At 41.9% G+C, this 13,632-nt stretch overlaps 1 protein-coding gene across 1 annotated transcript; it reads right to left on the bottom strand.

Moving 5' to 3' along the window:
* Positions 1–4,590: 4,590 nt before the first annotated feature.
* Positions 4,591–5,649, bottom strand: LOC138655626 (uncharacterized protein F54H12.2-like). Its single transcript, XM_069743614.1, has one exon. It carries the CDS (start codon positions 5,647–5,649, stop codon positions 4,591–4,593), a length of 1,059 nt encoding a protein of 352 aa, XP_069599715.1.
* Positions 5,650–13,632: the final 7,983 nt, after the last annotated feature.

Here is a 13,632-nt window from a genome sequence, read left to right as displayed (position 1 = left end):
GTTGGACCCGCTAAATGTCACAATGATTAGTGATCAAGACATTTAGAAGGTTGTGAGAAGGAGTTGATTCCCTCTGTCACTTCATTGCCACCACCTGAATGTGATCACAGGGAGCTAACGGTTGTCATGTCAGCTGCAGGTCTAATAATCTCTAGGACTGCCAAGTATGGTGGCCTGTTATACCCTGTCATAAGCATTTTGTAAGTATTCTAGTCAATTAAACCATGGATAAGATGAATTAAAGTTAGTCGTATAGAGCCAAGTTCAAAACAAATGTTAAAAATAAAGAATGATAAAAGAAAACACAAAACAATTAAGGCAATAAATATGTATATGAATGTACAAACAAAATGTACACATTTGGTATTTCCACATCAAATATAAATGGTATCGCTGTATTTGTACTGATTTGTAAAGTTAAACTGTCTTATTTTTAGCACATGGTGAACAGCGTAATCCCCCTCCACAAAACATTCAAATTAGAAAGTAGTCAAAGTGTTATATCCCAAAATGGCATATAATAACCATATTAAATATAATAACTTCTCCCACAAAAGACAAGTCCTCACTTGACTCTATCTGTAGAAAAACAGAAAAAATGTACATAATCCATTTAAGGATTATGGAGGTCATTGTGCTCTTAGGAACCTTGAGTACTGCAGAAATTCTGTTCTAACCTCGGCCAGATCTGTGCCTTGCCACAATTCGTTCTCTTAGCTCCTTGGCCAGTTTCATTGATTTCATCATTCTCATTTGGTCTGACATGCACTGTGAGCTGTGAGGTCTTGTATAGACAGGTGTGTGCCTTTCCAAATCAAGTCCTATCAGTTTAATTAAACACAGCTGGACTCCAATAAAGGAGTAGAACCATCTCAAGGAGGATCACAAGGAAATGGACAGCATGTGACTTAAATGAGTGTCTGAGCAAAGGGTCTGAATGCTTATGACCATGTGATATTTCAGTTTTACTTTTTTAATAAATTTGCAAAAATTTCAATATTTGTTTTTTTAGTCAAGATGGGATGCAGAGTGTACATTAAAGGGACTCTGTCACCTGAATTTGGAGGGAACAATTTTCAGCCATAGAGGTGGGGTTTTCAGGTGTTTGATTCACCCTTTCCTTACCCGCTGGCTGCAATATTGGATTGAAGTTCATTCTCTGTCCTCCATAGTACATTCCTGCGCAAGGCAGTCAGTCTTCTGCACTTCCGATCATGCGCAGAGCACCTCTCTGAAGCCGGGACATCTGACTTCGGAGGACCAATGATGTGAGGGGAAGAAGCCGTGCGCATGCGCGAGGCACTTGAGTAGTAGTAAGAGCACCCACCTCTCGTCATAACGCCCACTTCTGGTTTTAGATAGGTGCCCCGCCCCTTTTGACACCTTCTAACACTAAGCCCATCCCACTTCTGGTCTTAACCCCTCCCCGCTTCTCCCCATTCTCCCACTCTCCGCCCCTCTGTGTGTCAATATCTGTTATGTCAGTTCCGTCCCCACCCCGGAAGCCACCCTGTTCAGCCTCTGTTACGTTCCCCATGACCGTCCATTCGCCGCCCATCTTGTGGGCTTATGTGTCAGTCCTTGATAGGTGGAGAGACCAAGTACGCCTCACTTCCTGTCTAAACCTCTCCAGTGTGTAAGAAAACATGTCTTGACATGTTTTGTGAGAGTAGGCAGTCCCAGGATCCCAAGGGTTAATGACAGTGGGCTGTAGTGTTCATAACCCTCCAGGGTGTGTAAGAAAACATGTCAAGACATGTTTTGTGAGAGAAGGCAGTCTCAGGATCCCGTGACATCTGGTTGTAGCGTTCATAATAATGACGTAATAAAAAAAATCAAAGCGTACTTCACGGCATTGCTTAAAAAAACAAAATGCATTTATTGTAACTTCACGTCGAAGTATGCACAAATCAAGAAATGAAAAAGGTGTAAATAGATCTAAAAATACAACGTTATACAAACAAGCCTATAGGTTACAATACAGTCATTTCAAAGTTAATATTTACAAAGTTAACCACGCGCCTGGCGATTAGTGGCAAGATTCTCTGTTTCGGCAGCAAACGACCTCTAGTGTCCAGAGTTCAGGTAGCGAGTACTTGTGATATTTTTTTTGAAGGGGTTTGACTAGGTGCTCAACATCGTTTTTAATTCATTCAGAGCGGCTCTGGTCGTATGGTGACCGATCACAGACAAAGGTATGTTAAATTCGGCCATAGCCCTCATAAAAACATCCCATCTGTGTGGAGCGTTCTTTTTGGTTAGTCCGTGAGTTTGCAGAGTGGTTTGTACAAGGTCCAACAAATGGGTGCCGGGAACGACGGAACCTTTGTAGACAAATTCACCTTTCTCAGTCCATGTAACAATATCTTTGTGTTGCAAGAAGCTGCTGAGTAGTATATCAGCATTTTTCAGAAACGGGGGTTGATGTGTTCTATAAGCTCGGGGGCAGAGGGCCGTATCTCTTTCAGCCGCTGGTGATGGTGATTGTTCACCGTCAGGAGGGATCACAAGTTTTAAACGCGTAAGCTCAGAAACGTCGCGTTTAGCATGCAGCAAACTTCTCTGTAGTATTTCGGTGTACCTTTTAATCATATCATCAGGCTAATCAGTACGTCATAGAATGGTGCCGATTTCGTCATCTAACCTTTGGAAGGTCGTCTGACGTACGGTAGGCTCCGACATGCTGATGGTTTTAGTCTGTTAATCTCGTGCACTGGAACCAAGTACATTTTCTCCGCAAGTTCCATCATCTACCGGTTATTAAACTCGTTATTAGCGGTATAGCAATAGCTAGAAGAGGTCCTATGAAACCTCCAGACTGAGTCAATAGATGTTGTTTTCTCCGAATGGACACTTTTTTGTCACTCAGGTTTCTTATAGGTCTATGCCATTTCTGTAATATTTTTCTTTGGCGCTCTTTGAGAGGAAGCTGTTTTCTGCGATGGCAGCGATTAAATCTCTGCCAGCGGTCTTCAGAATAAACTTTCCGACGAGGTTGCTTTCATCAGCTTTTTCAAGAGGCCCCAGTTACGCCTCACTCTGACATGTTGATAGAATGAAGGTTACGGGGTTGAATAATCACCGCAGAGAAAAAATTCACTTTTTAGAACGAGTTTTTTCTTTTTGAACGTACGCTGCGGGTAAAGCTGGTGGAAACAACCCCGTTCTTAAACGATTTTCCTCGGGCGTATCACCTCTCATCTACGAGCAAGAATCGGTAAGGCTCTCGCATAGCATCCTCGAAAGCTTCTAAGAAGAAACGCGAGTTCCTCGGGTACATCTGCCGGGCTAGCGTTACAATTTGTATTTTATCGCGGGGGTTCTTAAATAGAACCATGTACTTGGTATTCAAGGTGATGGTTCTACTCTTTTTTTTTCCCCTGACAAAAAGCATTTTGAACCAAATAGAATAGGCTCAAGCTTCTATGATGAACGTACTTGGTAAACGCTTTTTCCAGTTCTGAATTTCAGCTCGACCACCACCGCCAAGTTGATCTTGTCAGGCGGGAATAGTTCATCATCTACAAACGTCTGCGACAAACCTTCAATAAAATGAATACTGGGGAAGGAATGACTGAGTTCATCGTACATTTTTTGCCAGCAAGAATAAAACCAAACAATATTATCGGGTTTGTGAGATAAATGTGTTGTCGCATGAACTAAAATCTGTTTGACAAAATAGGATTAGTTAGAAGGGCCCGCTAGAATGCACGAGAAGGGGTGCTGTAACCGTGGGTCCATGATGTTTAATGTTTAAGAACTGTGGCGCGGCTGTGTAAATTCCAGAGCACGTTTCTCTTTATACGTCATGACGCTGTCTATAGCTACGCTTTTGTCGCTTGATGGTGCTGTAGTCTGTACCATATTCTGCACCTGTAGCAGAGATAAAGGGACATCAGTTTGAAGAAAAGGGGAACTCTGCTCTCATACCCGGAGGGTAAAGAAGTAAAGTCATCAAACAACTGCCTCTTGGTATAGACGCAGCATTGAGTTTTGCGTAGGGGTCGAGTTACAATGTCCCAGTACTTTTTGACCCGCACAATACCATTATGCTCTACAACGGGCGTCTTTTCATTTTCAGGAACTGTAGAGGAACTGTAAGCTAACACTAAATCTTTTAGACTCTCAAAATTGATAACGCCAGCGTTAGCGATATTAAGGGTTATGCCTTTCGCTTTCAAGATGCCAAGGAGCTTGCAAAAGCTTTGAGATGATTTTTAAAAGTGAGCGCCGTATCCCGCAAAAACTATGATTTAATCGCACATTGAAAGCATATGTAGCGCTACTTAACGGCTAATAACACGTTTAGATATATAGACGTATTACCTGATATAGTGCACTCTTACAATAACGCTTATCACACTATAAAATGTCTTCCTGCCACTGTCCCGAAAGCTAACTCCATGACCGTATGGTGCCACGCTTATTATCAAGACGTCTCCACAGTGAAAAGATTTAAACCTCTATTTAAATTTTCGTGGTCTCTGCCCTAAATACACGATTCAGAAAACCTCTCTACGCATTAAGGGATTTGAGCGGTGAAAGCATAGTATTCATTATAGACGAAGGTCGCGGTGGAGACACAAAAGTTTAATTAAAATCGTGTAGGACTTCTCGACGATGGTTAATCTCAGGAACGGCCACGTCGATCGCATAAACGATCATATTCACCGTGTGGGGAGTGGCATCCGCAAAATGAATTTCGGCCTGTAGGTTACCCATTTTAATGAGTGAAAAGTGGGCGCTCGGCTCCTGATCCGGCGACAAATTGAACGCAAAGAAAGTGTAGCCGCTCATAAAATCGTCACGGTCTACGCTTAATCCGACATCGGCTTTTTGTTTTCCGGAGATGTGAACGAGCGCCATATATTCCCTCACAACATGTTCAGCATCAAAATTAGGGGGAAACAGCTTGGCGGGAATCTGCTGCCCGTCGAAATACAGAGCTGTGTGACTGATCCCATAGTGGTGAAAACAAAGCGGGTTTTTCTGATGACTTCTGCTGAAGGCCTCGTCCACAAAGCATAGAATCACCGTTTTTGGTATCTGTCCCAGAAAAAGATTTTCATGATTACTATTTCTCATTCCTACAGGGATGCTATAGACTTTCAAACAGGCTCTGTCTAGAGCGTATTTAGCGGAACTTGATAGAAGAGCTTGGCTGTGACCGATCCTGACGGCAGGAGAGACTTGTACTCTTTTTACATAGAGAGCTGCTTTCACGATCTGAACCTTTAACTGTTCGTGTTCAGCGGTCATAAGGCAAAACGCATCCTTATTTCTTGATAACTTGATCTTGAGATCTAGGCCGTTCAAAATGAGTTTCAGTTGATTAAAAATGTCACAGAAGATCGGTCCAATGAGTTCCACAGGCCTTGAGAGACAGGTTGCGTGGGCTCTGTGTGCAAACCCTTGATTTTGATATTGGCCATCGAGTTCGGTGGTCTGGTGATGTCCGGCCGTGTCTTTATAGAATAACCCCGCTGTAAATTGTGATCTCAACGCATGCAGACTATAGTTTAAAAGCGTTTCAATGTAGGCGCGGTAACTATAAAGGTTATCAGATTGTGAAATCAAACGGTCCCCCAGAGTAATGTCCACTTGATTGAAAAATTTGGCTATGGGGTAATTATTAAGGCCCACACGCATGCCGGCCGTGAGAGCCGCACCATCCTGTTTCAGGATGCGGCACTGGACGTTCAAGAGTGTATTATTCAAGTCATAATATTGCCCGCTCCCCAATATGAAAAATTCCAGGGGTGCATTATCGGCTAGAGCGGCTATTGGTTGCACCTCGATTGTCTAGTTGCCGCTTTCTAACTCTATCACGATTTTACATATGCCATTATGCTGCTATAATCAGGCTTGCAAACCGCCCTGCGCAACATGATCTTGCTCTGTTTCTGTTATATTACTAAAGTGTTTTTATAATATTTAATTTTTGTAATGTCTACTATACAATGCTTAGATCTAATTATTTCATATTCAATAAATCATTGTCTATTTTGGTGTGTTAATATGACACACTCATGTCAATAGTTTATTGAAAATCTTGTTTAGCTGTGCCTTCTAGCTAAAAACTCCTGGAGCTATAGAAAAACTTGTTTATATTAGCTTTCTAGATAAAAACTGTCCTGGAGCTGTAAAGCGGTGGGTACTAAAAAATAGTTTGCAGAAAAACTTGTTTAGATTAGCTTTCTAGCTAAAACTGCCCTGGAGGTATAAGGCAGTGGGTACTAATAAATAGTTTGCTGAAAACCTGATTAGATGAGCTTTCTAGCTAAAACTGGTTGAACGACCCTGGAACTATAATATGATAGATTTGTTTGTATAACATTGTATTTTTAGATCTATTTACACCTTTTTCATTTCTTGATTTGTGTATACCTCTACGTGAAGCTACAATAAATGTATTTTATTTTTTTAACAATGCAGTGAAGTACGCTTTGATTTTTTTATTACGTCATTATTATGAACGCTACAACCAACTGTCACAGGATCCTGAGACTGCCTTCTCTCACAAAACATGTCAAGTCATGTTTTCTTACACACTGGAGAGGTTTAGACAGGAAGTGGGGCGGACTTGGTCTCTCCACCTATCAAGGACTGACACATAAGCCCACAAGATGGGCGGTGAATGGGCGGTCATGGGGGACGTAACAGAGGCTGAACAGGGTGGCTTCCGGAGCAGGGATGGAACTGACGTAACACGTATTGACACACTCGGGGCGGCTTCCGGGGAGGGCACGGAACTGACGTAACATATTGACACACAGAGGGGCGGAGAATGGAGAGGGGAGGGGTTAAGACCAGAAGTGGGGTGGGCTTAGTGTTAGAAGGTGTCAAAAAGGGGCAGGCATCTGTCAAAAAATGGAAGTGGGCATTTTGATTAGAGGTGGGTGCTCTTACTACTCACTTGTAAGTTGTTATCATTCCCATAGAGGCGTGATAAGATGCTAAGTGGGTCGACTAGTCAAAGGCCTCCTTTACATATCATAAACCGACTTTAGAAATACTTTTTCTATAGAGTGCTTTCACATGCACCTTAAATTATTTGGTCTTTGGATCCATTCTTAAATCAGCAGCACGCTTGAAGTCCACTTGTCAGGGCTCGTTCTATACTGCAAACCTCTTTCTGCATCTAGCTGCTGCTGACAACTATGTTACAACAGTGGTTGAGTCACACAAACCCATGCAGGTGAGCAGATTACAGTAATCCTCAACCTTATCACACAGATAAGTACCTTTTGCACTTTTCATAGTGAACCTACATAAGAAAATGATGATCATTATCATGTTTTGTGTAATCAGTTAACACCTGACAATAATTTTACAAATCCCTGACTTTGTGCAGACATCTAGAAGAATCAAGTGTGAAACAAAACAGAATGTGTTTTGATTTCTCAAAGTACCACCCTTTTACTCTGATGACAGATTTAGACACTCATGGCTTTTTCTCAAGCAGTGATATCGGGTAGTCCCTGGAATGGCTTCCAATAAAGTTAGGCTACATTCTCACAATCAGGAAGTAGCAGCGGTTTGGACGCTGCATATGTTCGCTGCGTCTAAAGCGATGCCTTCTATTGAACACCGGTAAATCCGCGTGTGTTCACTGAACTATGCGGATTTACCGCATTCAATACTTTCTAGATGCTTTTGAGATGCTCTACAAGGAAAAGACCAAGAATTATTTTGCTGCAGAAAATAAGTTAGTTACTTGCCTCATAAAAAAATAAATTGACAGGATGTCAGATAACAGCTCTCATAAATGATGCACAGATATCAAGTAGCAGACACATCTCAACATCAACTGTTCAGAGGAGACTGAGAGAAGCAAACCTTTGTGGTAGAATTGCTGCAATGCAAGCACTATTTATGACCACAAACAATGAGAATTGTTTGGGCCAAACAACACAAATACTGGATATTAGATCAGAGGAAATCTTTACTGTGGTCTGAAGAATCAAAATTTTCAGATTTTTTTTTTTTATGGTACCAATCGCCAAGATTTTATGAGATGCAAAAAAAAAAAAAAAAAAAAAGCGAGCAGATGGTTTCTACATGTATGGTCTCTGAGGCATGCAAGGAGAGATGTGATGGTGTGGGGTGCTTTGCTGGGGACATTGTTAGTGATGTATTTTAAATTCAAGGGACATTTACCCAGCATGTTTGCCATAGAATTCTGCAATGACATGCGATCCCATCCAGTTCGCATTTAGTAGAACCATCATTTGTGTTTTAACTGAACAATGACCCAAAACATACCTCCAGTCTATGTAAGAGCTACATGACCAAGACGGGGAGAGAGTGCTGCAGCAGATGACTTGGCCTCTACAATCACTTGACCTCAACCCAATTGAGGCTTTTTTTGTTTGTTTGTTTTTAAGAGTTGGACTGCAGAATGAAGGCAAATCAGTCAACAAGTGCTTAGCTCTCATCCTTAAAGACTGTTGGAAAGCCATTCCAGGTAAAGATGTTTGAGTGAATTCCATGGGAGTGTAAAGCTGTCATCGGAATAAAAGGGGGGTACTTTGAGGAGTCTGAGGTTTAACATATATTCTGGTTTGTTTCACGTTTCTTTACTTCTTGTTTCCATATGTGTTCCTTCCTTGGTTTGCTGCCGTCAGTCTGAACCTACAGTGTGCACATTTTAATAGGAACAGGGAAAACCATTGCATGAAAAGGGCTGTTCAAAATTTGACCAATACTTTATGCTTATACTGTACCCCATTATTAACATAGAAACACATATTCTTCATCAAGCATTGAAATATAGTGGGATCTACAGCTTGAAGAAAAACAGAAACCACAGTGTGTAAAAGCAGGACTGCTTTTTGTACTCCTGCTCTCAGTTGAGCCCAGTCTGCACACACTCCTGCCCTCTGTACCGACCTACCTTTACACTGCAGTGCTGCATTCATCAGTCCTGGTAAGGACCTTGTGTCTTGTGTAGCTGATCTTGTATGTGATGAGGACCACATGCCTATCTTGGGCCTTGTACATTTCTCAAATTTCTCTTCCTTTAGAATATCTGATGATTAGATGGCCGAGATAGTTATGGCTATTACTGTTGCTTTGAGGTTCTGAAAGCTTGCAAGAAGCGTGTACTACCTTCATGGCTGTATATAGCCTGCAGAGTTTCAATGAGAAGGCATTTTAATATACTGGGAAACTGAGCCACATGTTTTGTCAGAAAGCATTTGAGCCCCATACAACAGTGCCAGATGTACTACTCTGATGGCCACCCTGCGTGTTCATATGGTTCCTGCACTGGTGGACACAGACAGCTGCGGGCCCCCGTGCAAGAACAAAATATGGGCCCTTGGTAGTCCAATAGCTCATCAAAATGCAAAATCCTACCTGCTTTGTAGGTGGAAATGGACCTCCTTACCTCTTGGGCCCCTGTGCAGATGCACAGGCTGCACCAATGATATGTCCGCTCCTGGATTCCTGTGTAGGTGCACAAGCAATGCACAATCGTTTTCTTGTAGTACAGTAAGAACATCATAATTTAAGACTAGAAACAATAGTACGAGAAACATTCATTTCTGAAAACCACTTATCTCTTGGCAAAATATTAGGCATTTTGGATTTTGCCTGCTTTTGGGACTCAACCTTCTGACATTTGCCTAAAGAAATCAAGATGAATAGTTCATTGTTGTTCATTTACTATTTCTAATATTTTGGAAGCCAATTCCTTACTTTATTAGTCATCAGCCTTTCATTACAACCACATTGGTTTCCAAACTGTTTTCACAGGTTTAACTACAAAGGCAGATCCCCTATGACAAAAGTGAAACACAACGTCTGGACACAACCACTACTGTCAGCATTGACCAGTCACATCAAAATTGATTATGATTGGAACTGAGACCTATCCTGGAAGAAGTGTTTTATTTAGGTTATTAACCCCTTCAAGACCCAGCCTATTTTGACCTTAAAGACCTTGCCGTTTTTTGCAATTCTGACCAGTGTCCCTTTATGAGGTAATAACTCAGGAACGCTTCAACGGATCCTAGCGGTTCTGAGATTGTTTTTTCGTGACATATTGGGCTTCATGTTAGTGGTAAATTTAGGTCAATAAATTCTGCATTTATTTGTGATAAACACGGAAATTTGGCAAAAATTTTGAAAATTTCGCAATTTTCACATTTTGAATTTTTATTCTGTTAAACCAGAGAGATATGTGACACAAAATAGTTAATAAATAACATTTCCCACATGTTTACTTTACATCAGCACAATTTTGGAAACAAAATTTTTTTTTGTTAGGAAGTTATAAGGGTTAAAATTCGACCAGCGATTTGTCATTTTTACAACGAAATTTACAAAACCATTTTTTTTAGGGACCACCTCACATTTGAAGTCAGTTTGAGGGGTCTATATGGCTGAAAATACCCAAAAGTGACACCATTCTAAAAACTGCACCCCTCAAGGTACTCAAAACCACATTCAAGAAGTTTATTAACCCTTCAGGTGCTTCACAGCAGCAGAAGCAACATGGAAGGAAAAAATGAACATTTAACTTTTTAGTCACAAAAATTATCTTTTAGCAACAATTTTTTTATTTTCCCAATGGTAAAAGGAGAAACAACCACGAACGTTGTTGTCCAATTTGTCCTGAGTACGCTGATACCTCATATGTGGGGGTAAACCACTGTTTTGGCGCACGGCAGGGCTTGGAAGGGAAGGAGCGCCATTTGACTTTTTGAATCAAAAATTGGCTCCACTCTTTAGCGGACACCATGTCACGTTTGGAGAGCCCCCGTGTGCCTAAAAATTGGAGCTCCCCCACAAGTGACCCCATTTTGGAAACTAGACGCCCCAAGGAACTTATCTAGATGCATAGTGAGCACTTTGAACCCCCAGGTGCTTCACAAATTGATCCGTAAAAATGAAAAAGTACTTTTTTTTCACAAAAAAATTCTTTTCGCCTCAATTTTTTCATTTTCACATGGGCAACAGGATAAAATGGATCCTAAAATGTGTTGGGCAATTTCTCCTGAGTACACCAATACCTCACATGTGGAGGTAAACCACTGTTTGGGCACATGGTAAGGCTCGGAAGGGAAGGAGCGCCATTTGACTTTTTGAATGAAAAATTATTTCCATCGTTAGCGGACACCATGTCGCGTTTGGATAGCTCCTGTGTGCCTAAACATTGGCGCTCCCCCACAAGTGACCCCATTTTGGAAACTAGACCCCCCAAGGAACTAATTTAGATGCCTAGTGAGCACTTTAAACCCTCAGGTGCTTCACAAATTGATCTGTAAAAATGAAAAAGTAATTTTTTTTCACAAAAAAATTCTTTTCGCCTCAATTTTCTCATTTTCACATGGGCAGTAGGATAAAATGGATCATAAAATTTGTTGGGCAATTTCTCCCGAGTACGCCGATACCTCATATGTGGGGGTAAACCACTGTTTGGGCACTCGGCAGGGCTCGGAAGAGAAGGCGTGCCATTTGACTTTTTGAATGGAAAATTAGCTCCAATTGTTAGCGGACACCATGTCGCGTTTGGAGAGCCCCTGTGTGCCTAAACATTGGAGCTCCCCCACAAGTGACCCCATTTTGGAAACTAGACCCCCCAAGGAACTTATCTAGATGCATATTGAGCACTTTAAACCCCCAGGTGCTTCACAGAAGTTTATAACGCAGAGCCATGAAAATAAAAAATAATTTTTCTTTCCTCAAAAATGATTTTTTAGCCTGGAATTTCCTATTTTGCCAAGGATAATAGGAGAAATTGGACCCCAAATATTGTTGTCCAGTTTGTCCTGAGTACGCTGATACCCCATATGTGGGGGTAAACCACTGTTTGGGCGCACGGCAGGGCTCGGAAGGGATGGCACGCCATTTGGCTTTTTAAATGGAAAATTAGCTCCAATCATTAGCGGACACCATGTCACGTTTGGAGAGCCCCTGTGTGCCTAAACATTGGAGATCCCCCAGAAATGACACCATTTTAGAAACTAGACCCCCAAAGGAACTAATCTAGATGTGTGGTGAGGACTTTGAACCCCCAAGTGCTTCACAGAAGTTTATAACGCAGAGCCATGAAAATAAAAAAAAAAATTATTTTCTCAAAAATGATCTTTTAGCCTGCAATTTTTTATGTTCCCAAGGGTAACAGGAGAAATTTGACCCCAAAAGTTGTTGTCCAGTTTCTCCTGAGTACGCTGATACCCCATATGTGGGGGTAAATCACTGTTTGGGCACATGCCGGGGCTCGGAAGTGAAGTAGTGACGTTTTGAAATGCAGACTTTGATGGAATGCTCTGTGGGCGTCACGTTGCATTTGCAGAGCCCCTGATGTGGCTAAACAGTAGAAACCCCCCACAAGTGACCCCATTTTGGAAACTAGACCCCCAAAGGAACTTATCTAGATGTGTGGTGAGCACTTTGAACCCCCAAGTGCTTCATAGAAGTTTATAATGCAGAGCCGTGAAAATAATAAATACGTTTTCTTTCCTCAAAAATAATTATTTAGCCCAGAATTTTTTAATTTTCCCAAGGGTAACAGGAGAAATTTGACCCCAATATTTGTTGTTCAGTTTCTCCTGAGTACGGTGATACCCCATATGTGGGGGTAAACTACTGTTTGGGCACATGCCGGGGCTTGGAATTGAAGTAGTGACGTTTTGAAATGCAGACTTTGATGGAATGCTCTGCGGGCGTCACGTTGCGTTTGCAGAGCCCCTGATGTGCCTAAACAGTAGAAACCCCACACAAGTGACCCCATTTTGGAAACTAGACCCTGAAAGGAACTTATCTAGATGTGTGGTGAGCACTTTGAACCCCCAAGTGCTTCATAGAAGTTTATAATGCAGAGCCGTGAAAATAATAAATACGTTTTCTTTCCTCAAAAATAATTATTTAGCCCAGAATTTTTTATTTTCCCAAGGGTTACAGGAGAAATTGGACCCCAAAAGTTGTTGTCCAGTTTCTCCTGAGTACGCTGATACCCCATATGTGGGGGTAAACCACTGTTTGGGCACACGTCGGGGCTCAGAAGGGAAGTAGTGACTTTTGAAATGCAGACTTTGATGGAATGGTCTGCGGGTGTCACGTTGCGTTTGCAGAGCCCCTGGTGTGCCTAAACAGTAGAAACCCCCCACAAGTGACCCCATTTTAGAAACTAGACCCCCCAAGGAACTTATCTAGATATGTGGTGAGCACTTTGAACCCCCAAGTGCTTCACAGACGTTTACAACGCAGAGCCGTGAAAATAAAAAATCATTTTTCTTTCCTCAAAAATTATGTTTTAGCAAGCATTTTTTTAGATTCACAAGGGTAACAGGAGAAATTGGACCCCAGAAATTGTTGCGCAGTTTGTCCTGAGTATGCTGGTACCCCATATGTGGGGGTAAACCACTGTTTGGGCACACGTCAGGGCTCGGAAGTGAGGGAGCACCATTTGACTTTTTGAATACGAGATTGGCTGGAATCAATGGTGGCGCCATGTTGCGTTTGGAGACCCCTGATGTGCCTAAACAGTGGTAACCCCTCAATTCTACCTCCAACACTAACCCCAACACACCCCTAACCCTAATCCCAACTGTAGCCATAATCCTAATCACAACCCTAACCCCAACACACCCCTAACCACAACACTAACCCCAACACACCCCT

This window comes from Ranitomeya imitator, chromosome 1, assembly GCF_032444005.1.
Source record: "Ranitomeya imitator isolate aRanImi1 chromosome 1, aRanImi1.pri, whole genome shotgun sequence".
NCBI lineage: Eukaryota > Metazoa > Chordata > Amphibia > Anura > Dendrobatidae > Ranitomeya > Ranitomeya imitator.
The sequence above is the reverse complement of the archived record's forward strand: the minus strand, read 5'-3'. Positions and strand labels throughout refer to the sequence as shown.

Coding starts and splice junctions, on each gene's coding strand:
- LOC138655626 (XM_069743614.1), bottom strand. CDS start 5,649: ATGCGTGTGGGCCTTAATAATTACCCCATAGCCAAATTTTTCAATCAA.